This window comes from Melitaea cinxia, chromosome 3, assembly GCF_905220565.1.
Source record: "Melitaea cinxia chromosome 3, ilMelCinx1.1, whole genome shotgun sequence".
NCBI classification, from domain to species: Eukaryota; Metazoa; Arthropoda; class Insecta; order Lepidoptera; family Nymphalidae; genus Melitaea; species Melitaea cinxia.
In genome coordinates, this window is record NC_059396.1 from 100444 (window position 1) to 125699 (window position 25256).

Here is a 25256-nt window from a genome sequence, read left to right on the forward strand (position 1 = left end):
GTAGACAAATGCCAGTTTCGTGGTGTGCGCGACGTGTCGCCCGTGGATTCCGGTGAGCGACAGAACTCTTTGAGGTAAAGTTTTAGTTAACATCGAATTTTGGGATTTTTGGTAGTAGTAGTGGATAGATGGTGGGGGGTCGCTATCACTGGTACCACTGTCACCATGTACCATTACAGCGCTTGATCAACCGGAGAGGAATAATACAACGCATACAATCATTATTTTTGTTTTATGTAATTTTTTAAATATTATTCACATTTGACTACATAATAATTTCACCCACAGCAAGTTAACATACACACGTTTACAAATACATTACACTTTAACTCGGTGCTCGTAGAAAACCCACTCCTTACGAGTTTGTATTTTCAAAATTGCCTAAAAATGGCACAGAGTAGACTAAGGGAAAATTTGAATTAAATTTTTGACCCGTATTTCAACGTTTTTGAGAAAGAATTTATCAAAATTCTTCCTTGATAGACGTCTACTCAAACTACTACAAGCGACCTCGTTGATATTTTGTGATAAGTATCTTACGTTTTTATTTGGATTTATACGCGAGCAACTCGCGCGATTCGAGCAATTATTTATATGAAATAAATTGCAGAAATTGTACTTATGTTAATACATTAAGGGAGTAACGACCAGCTAACTCTAAAGATTTGTAGACGAATGGGCCGGAGTGTCCGCCGCTAACGAGGACTCACTTGAGGCCTGACAAAGGAGTCTAAAACTGAACACAGCTAAAGAATTCTCAACTGTGGACTTGGAGTTATGATCGCCGCTTACTTCACTCATAAATATTACACTGCTGTTATTAAGACTACGTATATAATATCAACAAATTTAATTGTGTAAATATTGGTTAATGTCTGTAAGGGTTTTTTTCTTGACAACTATTTAGTTGTCTTGTTTGTTTCGTTTATGAAATTTAATGTAAACACAAAACTGGAATAAATGATTTGTACGATTTTATTTTTGTGTTACCCACACATTAGGAAATTCTAAACATTTTTTATTTAATGATTTATAATAGTAATAATGACACCTGATAGCGATCGTTACTCATAGTAGGGATTTTATCCGCCAACCCGCATTGGAGTAGCGTGGTGCATTAAGTTCTGATCCTTCTCCTACATGGGGAAATACGCCTATGCCTAGCAGTGGGATATTACAGGCTGAAACGGAAATAACGATTGTAAAAATTGTTATTCTCATTCCTCATCCCTTAACAACTTCTCGATTTCATAAAATTTATATTTGGATTTAGTATTTAACGCATTTTATCGTCTACCTAATAATGAGTTATCTGTTGCGTTTGTATTCTCCTCTATATAAGAAATGTTTTGTTCATCGTGTAAATATACGCAAGTTTGTATTAATATTGTAAATGTTGCGGCCTAAATGGAAGCAGTAACGACCAAAAATGCGGGCTCTCGATTCGATATAAATGCAAATTGGAGGGAACGCAAACAGATTTGGAGAAATATTAATCTGTACCCGCGACCGCAGCTCACTGTGTAATTTGTTACTTCAAGCGCTTGACTGCCGCTTTACTGCGACTGATGGACGTCTAAACAGCGCTGAGCGCGGGGAGAGAAAGAAAACAATTTATACGAATTAATTATAACGAATTTCAGTGTTTCATCAAAACGTATTGAATTCATTTTGTTCTGTAAATAAAATATGTTCGGTAGTGTTGTTTGGATTACTTCCTGCGCTGGAAGCAGAACTGGTTTTAAAATTATTCCTGTTGCGCGCTCGTCGTTCAGATTTTCGTTACAATTTATTGCGCTGTCGGCGGCCGCGACTAATAACGGCCATCAGACGCGCTTCGTGAACGACCAACCCACTCGGCGACTCGCCGCTGTAACCTTGTTTGTGCTTCCGCCGTAAACGACGCTCCTCGACTGACTGGACCGCTTCTTGTCGACGATTTTCCCTTCGAATTGCAAATAATTTTTCGTTCGTAAGAACCTTCGCAAACTAATTTCACGCGGCCATTGTTGGGATCTGTTTTGAATTTGAAAATGGCAGATTTTTTATTTCGATTTCGGCGAGGCAGTGAAGTGCTCCAGCGGAGAGTGTAGTATTATTGATAGAGGGCTACACTCGGTCGGTATTTATCAATCACTCAATTTGCGAAGCTTCGACGATTTGGTTACGTCAGCGGAATAATTTCATTGGAAATTTTACCCTTTTGTATTTTACCTGCCGCCATGTAGGTACCTAACGTGGGGGCAGGTTGAAATGGGCGGCATTGTGATGCCTCTGATACAGCATTTTCTATTTAAAAATGAAAACAGCTAAAAGTGTTAGTTCATTAATATTAACAACCGCAACAGTTGTACCCTGCGCGCGTTGCTACGCTTTTTTTTACATTTTTTTTGGTCCTACCAACTCAGAAACCTTTGTTGGCTTATGCACAACACTTTGCTGAAGATCGTGTCATGATCAAATGCATAGTTTACGATTCTATAAAGGACATACAGACAAACATTCATTTTTATATAATTATATAGATCAACAATATTCAAATTATTTATGTGTAGCTTCAGCAAATATATTCAAACACTCTAGAAATACACTGACATCTTGTGCTTTAACAACTGTGACGACCTAATTTTATAGATAGAAACGCTTACGACCATCACTAAATAATTAACTTCCAAGTATTTATCTACCAGAACACAGAACAATAGGTACATAAGTAACTGTGTAGGTCGGTTTATGACTGATATAATTCATTTCCTGTGTTAAAATCATTCGCAGTCCGCCGGTGGTGTGGCCGCCGCAGATAGCGCGCCTCCGCTTGGAGATGAATGAGGCTGTCGTGGGGGACGCGCGCCATCAGTCAGCGAGCGGTAGTTAGCGGGCTGCGGCGGGCGTTCATCTCATACTTTGTGTTGACAGATCTAGAGACTGTTTGGTTGCTTGTCTTTAATACAGCTTGTTCTCATTAGCTTACATTATAACGAAGAAGTAAAGAACCTTAAACTAAATATATATTTTATTACGACATATTTAATTAAGATGAATGTTACGTCCGACCTGGAGTATATTGGAAACGAGTGGAAGCGTGATCTCAGGTACGAACGGGACGAACAATTGTCTGCAGTACGCAGAGCTAACACTTAATGTCTTAAATAAAAATCTTACCTTAGTTTCACTGAATACTGTTCGGTGAAGCCTCGCCAGGTATAACTTAATTAACATCAAACTATAATTGGCCAATCATTACGTCTAATGCTAATCAATTATACTTAACTGAAGTGGCGGGCTGAAGCAGGAACCAGCAATCAAAATGGCCGTTGTTCGGCGTAGTTCCCTCACGTTTTTCACAATAATTCAACAAGGAATACAAGGAATACAATTTGCTATTAACAATTAAATTACTTCAAACAACAAAGGATGGTTCGATCAACAAAAGGCGATAATTTTTCGCGAGAACGAACAAGTACAAACAAAAGCGTAACTTTTATACGGAGACCGGAAAAACGATGCAAACTTTAAATTCAAAAGGTGACGAATGACAGCTCATAGATAAAAACCATTTCGTAAACTATACTAACTGTCATAGATAATATAATAGTTTAGTGTTGCTACATTTGGTTCATAACATCTACCCGCCTCGGCCAGGACTACCTGGCCGCTAATCAATTGGCAGTCGTGACAAGGTTGATACCGCTCTCTTCAGAACAGAACCGTCCACCCGAACCTCAGCAAAACGGGGCACTCCATCTGCTCCAAAGACGAGGTTAAGAATGCGCCCTCTGCGCCAACACAGTGGCGGTGAGTTAGCGTCCTTAACCAGAACGAGGTCACCAACATGCGGTGGATCAGTCTTGTCAGTCCACTTAACGCGCTGCTGGAGAATATGCAAATATTCCAAATTCCAACGTTTCCAAAAGCTCTGAGTGAGTTGTTGGATCAATTCAAACCGCGAGAGACGATTGAGTTTCACATCAACATAGGGGTATTCCGGCAGGGCGTTCAGCGGCCGTCCAATCAAAAAATGGCCCGGTGTGAGGGCTTCCAAATCGTTAGGGTCTGAAGAGATCGGGCACAACGGGCGTGAATTCAACATGGCTTCAATTTTGCAAAACACAGTTGCGAGCTCCTCAAATGTTAATACGGACTCGCCAATTACTCGTCGCAAATGTGTTTTGGCAACCTTTACAACACTTTCAAAAATTCCTCCCCAGTGGGGGCATGACGCGGGACTGAACTTCCAAGTTATTCTGCGACTAGCTAGTCTAGACGCAATCTCAGTCTCATTAGACGCCAAAAATTCATATATCTCTTTTAAATAGTTATTTGTGCCTTTGAAGTTGGTGCCGCAATCCGACCGAATCAAGGACGGTAGTCCTCGTCGTGACACGAATCTATCTAACGTCGCAACAAAGGCCTCTGTCGAGAGGGCTGAGACTAGTTCTAAGTGTACCGCCTTGGTGGACAGGCAAACAAAGACGCACAGGTAGGACTTGACCGTTTTACTGTTCCTGAGGGTCGAGGTCTTAACCGAAAAGGGACCTGCAAAGTCCGTCCCAACTCCAGCAAAGGGCCTTGTCTCTGTGACCCGATCCGACGGCAGGTCACCCATGATAGGCTGCATGGTAGAGGCCTTGAGTCTATAACAAGACATGCAGCGAAAGACCACACTACGGATCGTCCTTCGGGCCGATAAAATCCAAAATTCTCGTTGTAAAATGGCCAATAAGGCATTACAGCCGGCGTGGGAGTTCTTGATGTGACGATCAGTCACCAACAAACTCACTAAGTGGCCACTTTTGGGCAACAGGAGGGGATGACGAGCTCCATACGGGAGGTTTGCGTTCCTTAGACGCCCTCCGACTCGCAAAAGACCCGCACTGTCCAAAAAGGGGTTCAGTTTGCAAATGGCTCCAGACAGCTTACATTTGCCTTTTCTCAAAATATCAATCTCATTTTCAAAGTTCTCTTCTTGCACAGAACGAACCCAATGAAGAAGAGCATCCTGGAGCTCTTGTGTCGATAAGAACGCCTCCAAGCATTTGTTCTGTGGGTGTCTACAATTTCTCATACTCCCGCATGAAGTCAATGTACTTCTGTTTAAGTAGCGGGTCCCTGCTCATGCGGCGCTCCATTGCCAATAAACGCTTCTCTGCAGTAGGCCGCGAGTCGCCAAGGGGCGGTCGTACGGCAAGAAATGGCAATCTTGTCATGATCCGGCCAGAACGAAGATAACTGGTGTTGCTCTTGTAAAACCGTTCACACTTCTCGTGTTCCGGATCAGAGCGGGGTGCTTGTGGTGGCTCTTCCACTTCCCAAAATCTCTGCACGGCGTCAGAGAGGGCGGAGCCCACCATCAAAGCCGTTCCAGGTTCAGCAGGAGGGGGAGCCCTCAATACAGGCCCCATCAATGCGAACCCAAATATGGTCCGGAGGGCTACTAAGCCACCTGGCTGCAAAACACGATCCTTACCGAGTAATATTTTGCCCAGTACATCGGCGCCAAGCAACAAATCGACCGTGCCAGGTAGGTCGAATTTAGGGTCAGCCAAGTCCAAATCGGCGGTCAATTTTACCGCATCCGCAGACAACCGAACTTGCGGGTGACTGCCCAAGATGTTCTCCATCACAATGGCCGACGATCTCAGCGTCGGGCGTGGAGAATTTGAGGGCGAGAACTCAAACGAAACGTGGCCCTCAACCGTGGTTACAGGGGCGTTCCCGACACCTCTTATTACATCTGAATACTTTTTAATATTCAGGCCAGTCTGCCCCACCAACCAAGACGAGGCTATGCACCCCTGTGAGCCTGTGTCCAATATTGCTCGGACTACAACCGAGGCGCCCGTCCGTCCCCAGACCCGGACATAGGCCGTGGGCAAGAGGACGGTCTCAAAAGGGGGTGGTGCATAGCAGGGGCAGACGCCAACATCCTAATGTTGGCGTGGCGGCGATCTATCGCCGCTATCCCGGGACGGCACGTCAAAACGAGGGAGTGGTTTAAACTCGCCCTCCTCTCGATGGCGACTGCCACGAGCCATAGTCGGCGGTTCGTAGCGCCGGGAGCGTCCGTACTGAGGGTTGCGCGGCTCCAAACGGGGACGCTCCGCCAGAGGGGGGGACGGCAATCGTACCGGACGTGCGTCACGGTAATCGTGGTAAATGACTGGAGGTGACCGTGATTGGTCACGAGGGTGCGGTGAGGGCGAACGGGGCACAAAGGTGCGGGATTGAACCCGAGGCCCCCTTCCATACCCGCCCGTGGGGCTGCGCGCCGAATCATGTCGGCGATCCACAGCAGCACAATCTGCGTGGCGGGGGGGAGGTGAGCCGGACTCCAAATTGCGGGACTGAGCCCGGTGTCCGCTCTCATACCCGCCCGAAGGCGACCCCGGGTGGTCGCGGCGGCCATTTGCGTTGGCGCACAGCACCTTTAAATGTTGCCCTCCACAAACAGGACACGGGTGCATGTCGGGGCAAGCGCGCTGAAAGTGGTCCCCCAGGCAGAAGAAACACCAGCCTCGGGCCTTAGCAATCCGCCTACGAGAGGCCACATGCAACGCTACAAAGTCCGGGCACTGCATCGTTCGGTGCCCCCGGGACTTACAGAACCGGCAGACCGGTCGCGCAGCCTGCGCGACTGCAAAGCGGGGGGACGCCCTTCCCTTTGGCGCCATTTGAGCAGTGCGCCGTTTGTTGGTGGGTCCGGAGCTTGATAGTCCCACCGGCGCATCCATAACGTCGCCCATGCGACACTCATTCTCCAGGAACGCCAACAATTGCTCATAACTAGGGAGAGGAGATGCCTCATCCCTAGTGTGCGCCTGTTCAAAACGTGCTCTCAGGGACACCGGCAACCGCTTGAGCATAATACGCACCAACCAGTATGACGACTGGTCAACCGGCAGGCCCAAGCGGCTAAGAGCATTGGTAGCTGCAACGAGGGGGTTAAGCATCTTGGTCCTCAACTGGGCGGTATTACTCACGACAGGAATGTCCATTATCTGGTCGATATGAGCATCGGCCAGACAGCGCTGGTTTTGGTAGCGCTTGGTGAGTAATGACCGCGCGACCGCATAGCTCCCTTCACAAATCGGGAGGTGCTGCACCAATTCTCTTGCCTCTCCATCCAGCACTGAGAGCAGGTAGGCCAGCTTTTGGGACAGGCTCAAATCCTCCCTAGAGTCCACAAGGCTTTCGAACAGGCCGATGAAACCCATCCACGCGTCGAGTCGACCATCGAAATGGGGGAGATCCAGGTTAGGCAGTCGGGTCAAAAGGCCCACGGGAGTCTTCAAAGAGGCCCTTGTAGGCGGTACTCCGGCGCGCGAGGCTAAGATCTCCCGGGCGCGTTGGGAGATTTCATCGGCGAGGCCCAAAATTTGGACGTAGTCCTCGTGGACTTGCTCCCGTCGCTCCTTCGGAAGCGACTCCATTGGCACATCGTCAAGGTGCAGAAGGAGGCGCTGGTACAGAGTCTCGACCTGTTCAAGTCGAGCCGGGCATTTCTCGTACCTGTCTATTAAGGCCTCCGTGCGGTCTTCCCTATTTACCAAGGCGACCGCTGAACTGAACCATCTCAGTTGAGCTGTGATTCCTGAACGGACCATGGTGACCGCGGTCGAAGTCATCTTCAAAGGCACAGATATAACAACAGTAACAACAAACAATAATCAAATTAATTCCAATGAAACAACTGCTATCACTGAATTGAAATCAAGTATCAAATCTTAAATAACTTCAGTAATAATACAAGAAAAAATTAAAACTAAGTTTTTTAATCTAATATTTCAACAAACTAGATTCAAAGCAATAACACAATTTACTCAACAAATTAATGAATTTACTGATAAATACCCATTTAAACAGCTATTTCTAATCTTATACTAACAAACAAGAGTATTTATAAGAAATTAACCTTCAATAAAGCATAAGACAACAGCTGTTATTAACTCAAATCCAAATATTAGACCTTAAGTATCTAAATATAATATTTTAATAAAGAAAGAATTAAACAAATTGTGACCTAACTTATTCATACAATATAATAAACTGAGCAACAATAAGTTAACCACGCTCTGCTACCAAAACTTGTTACGTCCGACCTGGAGTATATTGGAAACGAGTGGAAGCGTGATCTCAGGTACGAACGGGACGAACAATTGTCTGCAGTACGCAGAGCTAACACTTAATGTCTTAAATAAAAATCCTACCTTAGTTTCACTGAATACTGTTCGGTGAAGCCTCGCCAGGTATAACTTAATTAACATCAAACTATAATTGGCCAATCATTACGTTTAATGCTAATCAATTATACTTAACTGAAGTGGCGGGCTGAAGCAGGAACCAGCAATCAAAATGGCCGTTGTTCGGTGTAGTTCCCTCACGTTTTTCACAATAATTCAACAAGGAATACAAGGAATACAATTTGCTATTAACAATTAAATTACTTCAAACAACAAAGGATGGTTCGATCAACAAAAGGCGATAATTTTTCGCGAGAACGAACAAGTACAAACAAAAGCGTAACTTTTATACGAAGACCGGAAAAACGATGCAAACTTTAAATTCAAAAGGTGACGAATGACAGCTCATAGATAAAAACCATTTCGTAAACTATACTAACTGTCATAGATAATATAATAGTTTAGTGTTGCTACATTTGGTTCATAACATGAATGTTACTCAGATATGCGCTGTGGCATGAAATTTTATTCGTAATTCGTTGAAATAATAAAACGGCACAAACAAATCTCATAAAACAGCCACGAGCTCGCTTGTTATTCATGTCAGAGGCTTGGAGACGGAAAAAGAGATGTAATTTGACGTCGAGAAGAAATGGCAAATACCGTAAAATGTTAACACTACAAGTGCTCACCACAGACTATATAATTATATTTTTTTCAATTACTCAGTTCACATTATATAACCATATGCATAGACCAGAGGCGGCTCACCCTAATGAGCGCTGATGTATAGTGCACTCCCACGAAAATTACATAGGTTATCTTTCGTTCTTTATAACACATACTATACTTAAATTATATTATTTATTTTCTATGCCTTTACTATCGTCTATTATATTACTTATACGCTATTATATTATTTATACGCTACTTATACGCTATATTACTACGCGTACATTTGATGACAAGTTGTAACGAGTGAAGCGCGAGCGATTGCGCTCCTATGAAACGAAGTTTAATACGATTCCTAGCACTGTATTCAATAAGTGCGAATGAGAAACATCGACACAGGCCGACGCGTGCAACAAAAGATTTCATATGAGAAATTAGCCTAATCTGGAGCGCCGCTAACGCGCGACGTGCATGGACAGAATAAATTTTCTGTACTAATAAAATAAATAATTTGATTTAGTGAGCTCTAGTATTTCGTTTATTTTTTTGTGAACCCCTACCAAATAATGGCACGAACCGGATCTGACGATCTCGCGAGCCTCGTCGCGAGTCACGAAGAAGGCCGGGAAGCGGTTTTAATTTCTTGTGAGGGCCCGTTCCACCGGTTACCGTAAGCGCTATTACAGATGGCACTATCCAACAGATAAAAGTTTATGCTATATCATTTTTTCCCCAATGAATACCGATATATTTATACAGTATTTCTTTTCGCAATCGTGAATCTAAAAATCGTAATTTCTCAATTGAGGCCAAACAGGTCCTACTGGCCTGTTCTACCTTCTGCCGTTAAAATCTATTCATAACTTATTTGTAAGATAAACTACATCTATAACTAGTGAAACAGGCGCTAAGATCGTGCAGACCCGGAGGCGGCGCCCCGCGGTCACCGCGAGCTGTGGAGTTCGGCCACTGTGATTTATGATCCGTCTGTGACACGGTCGTTTGTTGCGCGAAGATATATAGCGATTTGAAATATAAAATTTTTACATTTCGGTACACGCAGAAACTTCGTGGTTTGTATCAAACTAGGAAGCAGATGAAAAATATTACAGTTTATCTATAAAGGATAATCGATTTATGACTGTCTGAAACTAACACACAAAAATAAGAAAAAAACCCAGTTTTAGAAAATATTTTATACTTTTTTCTTTTCTTATTGTTAGATCTAATTAATGAAACGGTTCGAAGCTAATAAGGAGAGGCCACCTCGTCATCACCGATTTCACTGATATTTATGTCATATGTAGGGTTTGGCTGTAAACGAAAGTCCCTTAATAGGGCCAGATGGCCAATCTTTTAGAAGATATAATATTTTTTTTTTATTTGGAGTGGATCTGACAAAGTAAGAACCATTTATTCGTACAATGTAGCCAAGCAGCCGGTGACCCCGTGGTAAGAACTCAAATCTAACGATAAGTCTAATTCACCTTTCCAATATATCAACATCGACATTTAAATTACGGTACTTCCTCACTGCCGAGCACGTTTCTTCAAAATCTAGCGACGCTAATCACAATTTGAAACACTCAATTTCCGGTAAAGTTACAAGTTTTCTGTACACTGTGTCACCTAGACTCACCTTAGACAGTGACATATGAAAAGTATAATATAATATGTACTGTATTTGTACGTATAACATGAGGTATTTAAATTCAAATACCGAATACAAAATACATTTATTGCTACAAATGTTCAACTGCATTACCTCTATGCATGACGTTCAATGCAGACGTGCAACAAGTGCTGGCGGAGGGCTCGCTATGAGCGCACATTAGAGCTTGGATATTCAGATGTTTTCAACAAAGCAATATTAACAAAATATGAATATTTTTTTATCATATAAAGGCAGCGTGTTTCCACGATTTTCACGTACTTTTCATTACAGCACATAGCCTCGGTAATGTATTAAGAGCCGACATCCGTAGGTGAATTTTCATAATGTTAATTTACTTTGTTCGATACAGATTACTGTTTTACACTTTTTTAATTTTATTTAATTGTTAATTAAACACAATATGTCATAATCACAAACAGACAAACAAAACAAAAACCACGAAGATTTGTACAATGCTACAAGACAATGGTGTAGTTTACATTTCTTAAGGTTAAAAAAAACAATGTCGGTAACAGTTTCATTTTAAATAAATCATTATACAATTAATTAGTACATCCATAGCCCCATATTTGCGGGGCCTCTACATTATTTAATATATATAGCAAGCGTATAATGGTACAAGTTCGCGGAGCTTCCTGTCTCTGCTATCAACAGACACACCGCAAAGATGACTGACTACTTTACTCTTCACAAGAACACAGCACTACGTGACTAGTATTAATGGGCGTTGATCTTGTGTAAGTTTAAGGTTTTTTCTCAATTGAGTTGCTCCGGATTTTGGACGCGATTCTTCCTGGCGTGTCCAACTTTATCACATCCTGTGCCGTGCCTCTGCAAAACGAATAATTGTCAATTTATATAATATTGTATTTAAATTTAACTTGTACAGCAAATATGTTTGTATAAAAGACGAAGACGACGGTCTCTCTATCTCTGTGGTCACTCGCAGTGCTGGCTCGTTGCTCGTACAAATTTCCTCATTAAACGAAGTTACGACGTCGTCTCGAGCGCCGCCGGCTCGGGCGGTGTTTTACGATATTATTTCATTTCAGGAGAATCGTAACGCAGTCGCTCCGGGCGTCGCTCCGCGCTGACATCCACAGCGATGACGACTGCTATTTCGATAAGTTAATATAAGTCAAGTATTTTGAAGTTATATACATACTGTACATATACACATATACATATACTAGCTGTGCCCGCGGCTTCGCCCGCGTTGAAATCAGTTTGTCACAAAGTTTTCCCGGCAAACTTCCAGTGAAACTCTCATTAAAATCGGCTTTGCCGTTCCGTAAACCTTCCTCTTGAAGCCCTCTCTCCATTTGTGAAACCGCATGAAAATCCGTTAAGTAGATTTTGAGGGAATCGGTCACATACGCTTTTGGGAACTTTGTTTTATAATACACTAACTGTTGCCCGCGACTACGTCCGCGTGGTTATGAAGATATGCATTACTATTAAGAGGCTTAACGCAAATTATTTTTTTATTTCAGTCACTTGAAATGCTTATCACTCTGAGTAACTTTTTCAAAGGCACAATTTAGTATAATTTAATAGTTATTTTTATAAAACCTCTCTATACACCACATTTTTAGTTTTATTTTCAGGCTGCAGTATGAATAACCTATCAGGCGAACTTGTTGCTACTGTATATGTTTCATACAAACTATCAACCCCAATTAAACCCCCTTAGCGATGGAATATCGCAAAATCCGTTCTTAGCGGACGTCTACTAACTATAATCTACCTCCCTGCCAAATTTCATCTTTGTCCATCTTGGATGGATGGATCATCCAGTGGTTTTTGAGTTCTCGTGATGTCAATCAGTGACCTTTCTCTTTTATATATATAGATTACGATGTATTATTTGGACACTTCCTCGCCATCTATAGAGCATACATTTTAAATTTCAAGTCTCTTACCTTAATAACATATGACTTTCATATAAACTTCCAACCCCCGTTTTATCCCCTTATGGATCGAGTTCCGTAAAATCCGTTCTCAGCGGATGTTTACACCCTATAAGGAACCTATCTGCAAAATTTCAAATTTGTAGCTGTTATAGTTTCAGAGATTTCGTGATGAGTGAGTCAACCTACCATACCCCATTTTAACCCCAAAAGGGAGTTGGTTTCTAAAGATACATTATTTAAACACCTTCTCAACATCTATAGAGCATACATTTTAAATTTCAAGTCTCTTACTTCAAAAACATAGGACTTTCATACAAACTTCCAACCCCCGTTTTATCACCTTAGGGGTCGAGTTTCATAAAATTCGTTCTTAGCAAATGTATATGCCCTATAAGGAACCTACTTGCCAATTTTCAAATTTGTAGCTGTTATAGTTTCGGAGATTACGTGATGAGTAAGTCAACCTACCATCCCCCGTTTTAACCCCAAAAGGGAGTTGATTTCTAAAGATACATTATTTGAACACCTTCTCACTATCTATAGAGCATACATTTTAAGTTTCAAGTCTCTTCCTCCAAAAACATAGGACTTTCATACAAACTTCCAACCCCCGTTTTATCACCTTAGGGTTAGAGTTTCATAAAATTCGTTCTTAGCAAATGTATACGCCCTATAAGAAACGTACCTGCCAAATTTCAAGTTTGTAGGTATTATAGTTTCGGAGATTTCGTGATGGGTGAATCAACCTACCATCCCCCGTTTTAACCCCAAAAGGGAGTTGATTTCTAAATATACATTATTTGGACACCTTCTCACCATCTATAGAGCATACATTTTAAATTTCAAGTCTCTTACTTTAAAAACATAGGACTTTCATACAAACTTCCAAACCCCGTTTTACCCCCTTAGGGGTCGAGTTTTGTAAAACCCGTTCTTAGCGAATGTCTACGCCTTATAAGAAGCCTATCTGCCAAATTTCAAGTTTGTAGGTGTTATAGTTTCAGAGATTTCGTGATGAGTGAGTAAACCTACTATCCCCCGTTTTAACCCCAAAAGGGAGTTGATTTCTAAAGATTCATTATTTGAACACCTTTTCATCATCTATAAGGTATACATTTTAAATTTCAAGTCTCTTACTTCAAAAACATGGGACTTTCATACAAACTTCCAACCCCCTTTTTACCCCCTTAAGGGTCGAATTTTGTAAAATTCGTTCTTAACGGATGTCTACGCCCTATAAGGAGTCTTTCTGCCAAATTTCAAGTTTGTAACTATTATAGTTTCGGAGATTTCGTGATCAGTGAGCTGACCTACTATCCCCCGTTTTAACCCAAAAAGGGGTTGATTTCTAAAGATACATTATTTGGACACCTTTTCACCATCTATCTATAGAGCTTACATTTTAAATTTCAAGTCTCTTACGTCAAAAACATGGGACTCTCATACATACTTCCAACCCCCATTTTACCCCCTTAGGGGTTGAGTTTCGTAAAATCCGTTCTTAGCGGATGTCTACGTCCTATAAGGAGCCTACTTACCAAATTTCAAGTTTGTAGGTGTTATAGTTTCGGAGATTTCGCGATGAATGACCTTTCGCGTTTATATACATATATTATAGACTAGCTGTGCCCGCGGCTTCGCCCGCGTTGATATCAGTGTGTCACAAAGTTTTCCAATAACACAGCAAACTTCCAGTGAAACTATTATCAAAATCGGCTTAGCCGTTCCGTAAACCTTCCTCTTGAAGCCCTCTCTCCATTGGTGAAACTGCATGAAAATCCGTTCAATAGATTTCGAGGAAATCGATCACATACACTTTTGGGGAATTTGTTTTATAATACACTAACTGTTACCCGCGACTACGCTCGCATGGTTATGAAGATATGCATTACTATTAAGATGTTTAACGCAATTATTTTTTTATTTCAGTCACTTGAAATGCTTATCACACTGGGTGACTTTTTAAAAGCCACAATTTAGTAAAATTTAATAGTTATATTTATAAAACCTCTCTACACACCACATTTTTAGTTTTATTTTCAGGCTGCAGTATAAAAAACCTATCAGGCGAACTTATAGCTGTTGTAAATGTTTCATACAAACTATCGACCCCAATTTAACCCCCTTAGCGGTGGAATATCGCAAAATCCGTTCTTAGCGGACGTCTACTAACTATAATCTACCTCCCTGCCAAATTTAATCTTTGTCCATCCTGGACGGATGGGACCATCCACCGATTTTTGAGTTCTCGCGATGAGTGAGTCAGTGACCTTTCTTTTTTATATATATACATTGCTATGTATTTATATAAAAAAAATTTAGACAACTCCTCACCATCTATAGAGCATACATTTTAAATTTCAAGTTTCTTACTTCAAAAACATAGGACTTTCATACAAACTTGCAGCCCCCGTTTTACCCCCTTAGGGGTCGAGTTTCGTAAAATCCGTTCTTAGCGGATGTTTACGTCCTATAAGGAGCCTATCTGCCAAATTTCAAGTTTGTAGGTGTTATAGTTTCGGAGGTTTCGTGATGAGTGAGTCTACCTACCATCCCCCGTTTTAACTCCAAAAGAGAGTTGATTTCTAAAGATACATTATTTGGTCACCTTTCTACCATCTATAGAGCATACATTTTAAATTTCAAGTCTCGTTCTTCAAAAACATAGGACTTTCATACAAACTTCCAACCCCCGTTTTATCCCCTTAAGGGTCGCGGGTTTCGTAAAATCAGCTCTTAGCGGATGTTTACGCCCTATAGGAAATCTACCTACCAAATTTCAAGTTTATAGCTGTTTTAGTTTCGGAGATTTTGTGATGAGGGAGTCAACCTACCATCCCCCGTTTTAACCCCAAAAGAGAGTTGATTTATAAAGATACATTATTTGATCACCTTTCTACAATCTGTAGAGCATACATTTTAAATTTCAAGTCTCGTTCTTCAAAAACATAGGACTTTCATACAAACTTCCAACCCCCGTTTTATCCCCTTAAGGGTCGAGTTTCGTAAAATCCGTTCTTAGCGGATGTCTACGCTTTATAAGGAGCCATCCTGCCAAATTTCAAGTTTTTAGGTGTTATAGTTTCGGAAATTTCGTGATGAGGGAGTCAACCTACCATCCCCCGTTTTAACCCCAAAAGGGTATTGATTTCTAAAGATACATTATTTGGACTCCTTCTCGCTATCTATAGAGTATACATTTTAAATTTCAAGTCTCTTACTTCTAAAACATAGGACTTTCATACAAACTTTCAACCCCCGTTTTACCCCCTTAGGGGTCGAGTTTCGTAAAATTCATTCTTAGCAGTAGTTTACGCCCTATAAGGAGCCTACTTGCTAAATTTCAAGTTTGTAGGTGTTATAGTTTCGGAGATTTCATGATCAGTGAGTCAACCTACCATCCCCCGTTTTAACCCCAAAAAGGAGTTGATTTCTAAAGATACATTATTTGGACACCTTTTTACCATCTATAAAGCTTACATTTTAAATTTCAAGTCTCTTACTTCAAAAACATAGGACTTTCATACAAACTTCAAACCCCCGTTTTACCCCCTTAGGGGTCGAGTTTTGTAAAATCCGTTCTTAGCGGATGCCTACGTCTTATAAGAAGCCTACTTGCCAAATTTCAAGTTTGTACGTGTTATAGTTTCGGAGATTTCGTGATGAGTGAGTGACCTTTCGCTTTTATATATATTATAGATAATATACATATATAATGTATGTACATATTTACATATACATATATAACTGAAGTAGAGCATAAAAGGAAACATCCTGTTCAAAATCGTGAACAGTCCGACTGGGGAAGTAGTCCTGTGGCGAGTAAGGTGACCAGAGCTCCTTTATTGGGGGAAGGGTAGGTTTTGGTGTTTCAGGTCTCTAAAAGCTACGGTAATTGCTTACCATAATATGAGCTGTACGCTTGTTTTCTCACCTAGTTGTATAAAAAACGAGTGTGCCTTAGACCAAAAGACTGCAGTAAAACTTTTTTAGCTCACAGAAAGAGAGAAAGAAAATGTGCGATCTCACCTCTCTCTCTCTTGCTCCGTTCGCCTCACCCGATCACATTTTTCGTAACGCTCTCGTCACGCATTAACCAGCTTATCCCCCAAGTCAAGCGTGCGTGAAGAAGTTTTACGTAAAAAAATGTATAATGCTACAAATTTTAAAAACATTTATTTTCATAAAAATATTTTCAGATTATCGTTGTTCGCTTTTTGTTACAAAAACAGAAATCGCTTATTCCTTCGCCTCCTTTTACTAATTCGACATACTTTCAAACGGAAACACTGCAACAACTTCCTCTCTGAGTCCAACAGAGCGCGCACCGAGTGCCTCTCTCTCTTGTCAGCCGAGCTAAGCACTCCTCGATGTAACAAAACCTCTGTGACGCGGGTGTCTGTGCATTGTTTTTCAACGTGAATTTGATCTCACGCGAGCGTCGTCGGCTTGAGCGCCACGTGTAACGAAGCGAGACGAATCCTCGATCGGTTTGTTTAACAGAAATATTTTCATCCGAGTAAATGCTCTTTGTCACGACTGCTCGCTTGATTGTCATTTTTTTGTTTTAGTTCGTTTTCGACCCGTCGCCTCGCTGTTATGACTGGAGTCAGACACACCCTTTCCCACGAAAATGTAAAATATTAAACTTGAATCTAGAATAATACAGAAGAAACTAAAAAATTTCGTGACGTACTTAAATAAACCGCGTTTTATGTAGAATCGGGATTTCGATTTGAGCGGGAAACGCTGGTAGTATTTTTGTCATATTTCCGTCGATAGCATCTGTATCATAACAATTAGTAAAATATGTTTTTCATATTAATATCAGAATCTTAACATCTTAACATCTAAAAAATAGAAATTAAACGTTTAAAAATGTATCAGAATCAATAGACGCTCTCAGAAGATAAACAAAGTCATCCGGAATCATTCAAATGCGATCGAACCGTTAGACCGACACAATAATAATTCACGTATGATCTATTCTCCGGGAACCTCGCGAGCACTCGCTGTAATCAATTTCAACGCAGACAAACAGTGCGAGTGTTTCACTTCAACAAAGCAATAAAACTTTATTTGCCTCGAAACAATTCATTCGGTGCGTAACATGTACCTACCACACAGCGGGTGTAGCAGAACGGATGCACGACGATTGGCGGTGATGTTGATTTTCGAAGTAAAAACTTCTTTACGCGCGTTTGACTTGGGGAGTAAACTGGCGAATGCGTGACGAGAGCGTTACGAGAAGTGATCGGGCGAGGCGAATGGAAGTTGAGAAGGAGATATAAGTTAGTGTAGGTAGAAAGAGAGAGAGTTACATTTCGTAAGTTTTATTTCAGTCGCGTGGTCTAAAGCACACTCATTTTTTAATACGTTATTTCCGTTGGTCTGGCCGATCACTCAACTACTATTGGGCTATATCTTTAGCATGTTAATAAAATGGCATATGAAAGCTATAGAGACTATATGGTTTTACAGGTTTATTTTGCAACGCTAATTTTATTTCTGATTTGCGATATAAAATAATATCTATTTTTAATTGAAACACACATTAACGGGAAAAGGGATTTAAAATTTAATAGTATCCATGGTACGCTTCGGCAGCATAAAATTTTCACATGTTCTTTACTATGATCGCTGCAACTACAACTATTTATAATTGACGTAAAATAGTATTGAACGTCAAATGCATTAAAAGAAACCCGAGTAGAATTTTTTTTGTCTTCCTTAGAAGGACCGGACCAGGCATGCCTGATCAGGACTAGATAAGGCACGTAACGGAGATGATTGGTCTGGACCTGATCAGGATGAGATGAGATTTCCTGATCGGGAAGAGTGTGTGTGTACTTATTACGCACGTAAGAAGTTATACTTCATTGGCTCGCTAACTTCACGTTGCTAGCTTCTTCTTCGGTGACTATCTAACTGCAGGGTGTCGGTTTTTTGTGACGGTGTGCGCGCGCATCGTAAAAAATTTCTCTCATCATTTTCCCTATCGCGCCAAAAGAAGTAGAACTTCAATTATTTTTAGGTAATCTTAAGACGGATCTCTCTCTCTCACACACACACACACACACACACACACACATAAACACACAGAAACACACAGAAACACACAGAAACATGCATAAATAAACTCTTTTTTTTTGTCTTTTGTGATTGAATCATGATAATGTTAAGTTTTTATTTTATAAGTATGAATATCGAAGAGCGGGACATCCTGACACAGGTTAGACACTTACTTAAAAGGATGTCCCAACAACGGTATCATGTTATGTAAACGTTTTTTTCTATTATTATTTTTTATACAGTATGCGCGCCACTCGCTACAAGTCGACTACCGATTGAATACAAACTTATTTAACTCAAATCTTTTCGACGATTCAAGCGAGCGTCGCTCGTATTATTCATCGCCGTCCGTCGACTGATGTTCCCGTGATATACTTTTACGACACTCGTAAAATTTGATTCGGACATAACACGTGTCGTAAATGCTTCATAAACCGCTTCGTCAATAGAAGGCCTGTTATGGCATCGATATGTTCGCCATTCTGTTTCAATGCAGCGCCATATAAAGGTGTTTTATACATATTTTTAATTAATAGAGGATTACAAACTTTACCGCAATATAAATTAAAAGATTAATGCAGATATAACTGACGTTTCGAGCTTCGAGCTTTGAATGTATAGCTTTTATGGTAACTGAATAGTGTGGGTATTTATGACTGAAGAGTTGGCGGCGCAAAGCACTGACTGATTTATAAAATTGTTGTTATTTATAATAATAAATGAATTTATAATCTTTGCTATTCTATATTATAAAAGTTTTAATGTACTTAGTATATTTTTTTTCTTTTTCCAATTTTGTGTTATTCGGTAATCAAACTTTTGCTTGTCGTAATTCTATTCAAGTTAGTATAATTTTTTGACCGCATCCGTCTCTCTTCCACTTAAGATGTTTTGTTCCGCTTACCAACTTTACAGACAAGCAATTATATTTGTAAATATATAACAAACTCAACAGGATGAAATTATAACAAGAATAACGACAATATTGTATTATTAATTCAATACCAAAGCTTCCTGATTGACAGCCATTATCTAACAGTCCAACTTGCACATTCAAATCATAATTTCATTCAAATCTTCTACAGGTATAGATCAACGTTCATTTAGAATTCACACAGAACCGATCGGTCGGAAGCACTCGGTCGGGGAGCCGGGGAGGAGGTCGCAGTCAACCGTGTGTCACGAGACACTCCCGACAGTCGACAGCTACTTCCTGTATAAAACATCTTCAAAGACTAAGCCCCGAACATGATAGCTTCTCATTCCGACGTCGCTCTCTCGAGGACTAATCACAAGAGTTTGTTACCGTTACTCCATATTTATAGATGAAAGAAATTAAATAATACCCTGTTGTCATGTTCGAGCCTCACAATATGTCAATATGTTTTTATATTAGCTCGTATTGTTTTGAGTGCACCAACATAAACTGTCACAAACTGTCGATGTGACATAAACCGTCTTAAACGAGTAGGATTTTTATTTGTAACTGTACGCGGTAAAAATAATGAATGAAATCTAATTTACTGATACGTAACAATTTAGAAGGCGAGCAGGGACAGGTGACCGAACAAACAGCTCAACGTAATTAATGCTTGTGACAGATACGTGGAGATACTAAGGGTTACAAGATTATTCATGATCAAAATTGACAAAAAAGTGTTTGTCAGTTCCGAGGCACGACTGGAGTTCACTCCTTCAGATCGACTGTCTTAATAGGCACAAAAAAGGCTTACTAGTGTGAGAAAAGATTAATACCATATCAAATGCTAAATAAACGTATCAATTTAGGGTTCCGATAGATGGCGAACAAAAACCTAATGAGGTCATTCGTTGATACATTTTACTCCTTAAATATTATTCAACCGGGGCGTTGTATGATAATCGATTCTTAAGGGTTGAACTCCTTAAATCTAAAGCCAAGACAGCGGCCGCGAGGCATGGATCCGTCCAAGTAAGGGTCACTTATCTTCTCGATATTTAACTGTACATTGCATATATATTGTTCATCCTAAAGTTATGATAATGTTCTTGACACATTACGTAAACTGTTACCTACATTTATGTAAATACATCAGCAATACTCATCGAAATAAACATATTGTTATGTTCTGTAAAATATTGATCGCTGATTAAGTTTGCGAACATCGCTCACGCACAAAACAATGTCGACATGAAAATGTAATTAGTTAATCAGATTCGATACGAGCTCCGGAGATGGAGAGATGCGAGCAAACAAGAAACAGCGTCTTAAGGGCGCGGAGATTTGTTTGACAGAGTTGTTTGCCAAACTTCACGTCTTAGACAAACAACAGCTTATACTGTGATGAAATTAAACACCTTAAACACCTCGTATTAACTGCAAATCTTTATTTTTAACAGATTTCAAAAAAGAAGGAGGCTCTAAACTTGATTTCTTAATTTCTTTAGGTGTGTTACCTCAGAAATTTTTACTAGGTGGGGACGGATTTCGATGATTCTTTTTTTAAATCTGAAGGTGGTGATTGTCGTGTGGTTTAAATTTAATCGAGATCTGACAAGTAGTTTTTAAGTTATATAAAGTAACGTGTGAAGTATGAATATTTACTTGACTATATTTTCGTCGACCTACGTTATGTGGTGGTTTTTTTAGTAGTCTATGCAATCAATGTCGGTTTTTTTCGTTTGCGAGCAAAACCATAGTTATCCTATTAGTCACATTATATTTTTCATTATTAATAGTGAAATAATGGTTAAGCACAAAATACAATAAAGTAACAAAATAACACATATCCCCCAGAGAGAGACGTTACTACGAGACTGATACTTGAGCACGAACTGCTAACGCTTCAGCCTGTAATAGCCCACTGCTGGGCATAGGCCTCTTTCCTCATGAACGAGAAGAACCAGAGCTTAATCCACCACGCTGCTCCAAAGCGGGTTGGCGGATACGAACTGCTAAGTTCCTAACAAATGAAGCATTTCGTTACGTCAATCTATCGTCCCATATTTTCGGCATTTTATACTCTTATATTTTAAAATTCACCCCGAGTCTTCACTTAGGTCAATTAACCAGATTTTTTCATATTCTACATGTCCAACTTTTAGTTCTAACTTTTTGAACGTAATTCACATACCATAGCGATGAATCTAAAAGTATTTTTTAACTCATCTCCGTCCCATAAGCAACTTCAGTTCAGAATGTCATGCTTGAAGGCCCTCCGAAGAAGGCGTTATCTGTCAGTCATTTGTGAGAGATCTTCTAACTAGATATGCCTTTAAGCACTTAAGTTTTAGAATGAATGTATTAAGAACATAGCTAAGTCTCACACAGATCGCGGTACAAGAAACTCACACAATTGTATCACTCGATGAAATAGTAAATATCAAGATGAACAAGGCAGAGGCCTCGGGTGAGAAGACAGTGGGGGGAGGATTAGCCGGGTGAGAGTTGGGGGGCACGTATTAAAAGCTCTAACCGGATTTAAGTGCGGACGAGTAGGATTTTAATTTCATCTCTCAGCTCCTCATACCTTTTAATGTTATATTAAACAGACTCGAACGGCGCGAGGATTCCGAATAGCCTTTTGCACTCTGCAGCGAGGAATCATAAAATATTTACTGCTTTTTATAACTACGATACAGAGGGGCTGAAGAAAAATTTCAATGAAATTGGTCGCTTCGGTGGTTAAGACGAATTTCTGAAGAAAAAAAGAAGGCTTATAACGCGCACCGGCAGAAGTAATAAAGATACAAAATTGGACATAAAGTATACTCGTATTTTATGTAACGAAATTCGGATTCAGATATCACAATGAAATGCTGTATTCTGTGTCAGACGCCGTGGCGAGTTTTCCCTCATTAACTTGGTTTCGTTCGCGTCGTTAGACATGGTGATAAGACAGGGGCGCGAAGGATGGTGGGTGTCAGAGAACAGATGCAGTGGAGGCGCGTTTGTTCTTGAGGAATGACGACATTAATCAGCGTCGCGACCGCAGCCATCGAGAAGCAGAGCAGTCGATTTATCGCCGAAACAAATTGCTGTCAATATTTTAATGTAACGTGTAGCTATCCTCAGCTTTAACTAATTTAGATGTTGTGCACGAGTACATTGTGCGTATTATACCCAGCAGATATCTTCATTAAGAAAGCCTTGTATGCTCAGACTGTGACCTAATAGTGAGCTAATATAAATTATTTGTATGTGTGACCTTCATTTGTCAGACGCAGTTTGTAGTGAACCTGCTTTCTACTCCGGGGATTTTGGGTACGATTACCACCCTGAGTCTGGGTGTAATATGTAATATTTATATGTATATTTATCGAAAAAAAAAAAAATGTAGCTATACCAGTCGACTGTTAACTGTAACACAATCATTAAGTTGCTTATTTTAGGCAAAGATGACCCTGTGTGTTGTAAATATTTATTATTATTATTATTCATATTGACCTTAACAAATAAACAACGCGTTTTTTATATTGAGTTGTATTTATTATACACAAACCTTTATTAACTTAGTTCGAACATTCGAATGTAGTTAACGCATAGACAGTCACAGTTTCTTTGTAGTATCGCCACTTATTGAATAATAAAAAACGATAAAGCAGATAGTAAAAATAATTTTAACGTAGATTCAATACAAAGACGAGGAAAATGCAAAGAAAGCAAGATAATTATGACGAGTGCTAAAGTTCCTCGCGAAGAAACGATAATAATGAAAGAAATGAAAATTGAAAATCCATCGCCCGAGCAAAGTGTTGAAACTTTGCTTGTTATACTTTTTGTGAACCCGAACGCGCAGAGGTCTCGGCAGACAACTGAGCACGATCTCTGTCGGCGGACTATATGCGAGGGTGGGGGGGGGGGGGGCGCAGTGGACGTTCTCATTAGCATCAAAAAGACGAGCAGGAAATGAGTGCTCTATTAACAAGCAAACTATTATTGTACAGTATCTACTTAGTTGGTTATTAATTCTCTCTCTGACTTCTAATCGCTTCTTCAGTTTAGTTCATTAGTACTTTACTTTATTCCGAAAAATAATCATTCACGGTTAGTCGCTAAGTTGTGGTACATATTTTCATTAATTTTGGCGGAGATTCATTAGGTATTTTATTATTGTGTTTGTTTTCAAGGACGAAAATGATATCATGGCTCCTCGGAGGGACGTCGGGAAATTGGCAATCATGATAGGCGATCAGTCCTTTCGCGAGCAATTAGCCCTTTTTTCCGATAACCAGCGACGAAGGAACTGGCGCCCAATTAGGTGTGTGTTACAGCGATGTAATCGAGTTACACCGCGGCCCTTTACGTTGATTGGAATGGAAATAGAGATCGCTCTAAACACAATACGAAATGAAGCCGATAAAAAATATTTGCGTTGGAAACTTTTCATTCGGTTGCGCAAGAAACCGAACGAAACGATTTCTCGCTCTCGTCGCAGTTAATTAGCTGACTTCAGATTTTCCTGCAATAATTGAACGCAATGTTTTATTTTTAAATTGATAAATTTAATAATTTTTGGTTTGAAACGAAAAGTATTTCATGTTATATAATATAATTAATTTATTATATTTTTCACTATAAACTTTTATTTATTTGCGAGACTTTTAACTAGATATCTTTATGACATTTTAAGGATTTTGATGCTAATAATTGTTATAAATATGGTACTTATTGAAAGAGGAAGGAAAGACGAGTGACAACGAATCAAACATAATTTGCCAAACTTCCGCTGAGAGAACAGACTAACTATTTGTCAATATTCAACTATTTATTTATGAAGAAAATTATGAAGTCGAAATTTTAGATCTTGTTGATCTTTACGCGAATTTATAAATTTACTCTATGTCATTAAGTTATGTAAAACAAACCTTTGTTTTTTTTTATTTGCGAAAACCTGATAGTACTATGCAGCCGTATCTACCACAAGGTTTATTTACTATTTTGACGGGATGACGCATCAAAATATCATAAAATCAATTATTGAGTTTCATTCAGTTTTCAATAATGCTGTAATTTAATTTTTGTGTCAAAAAAAAACTAACTTCATTGAAAAAGATTTAAAAAAAATCGTCACAATAACCATTTACACTATGTTATATGGTGAAGAATCGAAAAAGAAAACCGACAAGAATCCGACACCCTCATCACATCGAATCACGATCGACATCGACAGACACTGATTTTTAAACCGGCTTTGGAATATTTCCTCACAATTCTTTAAAACTTTCCAAATTTTAAAAGCGTTGTACAAATTGACCCGTTATGATTTGGTAAATCCAATTACCCGCTGAAGGTGGTCGACCGAATTTTCTATTAAATAAACTTCATCGCGCCGCCGCGCCGCGTCGCTCGTACTTCTGTCGGAGACAACTTGTACTAATAGTTTGCTAAGTATTTGTTAACCAACAACACCTTAGACTTCAATTTATCTTACTGCAAAATATTATTTTAGTATAATTTTTTTTTGTTACTTAAAAATATGCAGTAAGATTGGCGATAAAACACAGTCCACATATGGAGGCTGATTTACTATTTTAAGTTTTTGTTAGTTTTTTATTATATTAGCTTTAGTAAGTTCTTATTTCGATAGTTTTTGTGTGAAAATTCTTTACTTTCCAATTTAGTATAGTCTAAAAGTTAGATAGATTTTACAGCCCTGTAAAAAATAGAAGTAGGTTTGATAGGCTTTGGAAGCGAAACTCTCAGCACAATCGGAGCTAAAAAATTCACGAAACTAGTTTAAAACATAGGCTTAAACATTTCAT

At 39.8% G+C, this 25256-nt stretch overlaps 1 protein-coding gene across 1 annotated transcript; it reads right to left on the reverse strand.

Moving 5' to 3' along the window:
- Window positions 1-5051: 5051 nt before the first annotated feature.
- LOC123669669 lies at window positions 5052-5621 on the reverse strand. The gene has a single exon (XM_045603261.1). It carries the CDS (start codon window positions 5619-5621, stop codon window positions 5052-5054), a length of 570 nt encoding a protein of 189 aa, XP_045459217.1.
- Between the last annotated feature and the right edge of the window lie 19635 nt (window positions 5622-25256).

What these genes read in the sequence shown, in the direction of transcription:
- LOC123669669 (XM_045603261.1), bottom strand. Translation starts at nt 5,621, where the DNA reads ATGGAGAACATCTTGGGCAGTCACCCGCAAGTTCGGTTGTCTGCGGAT.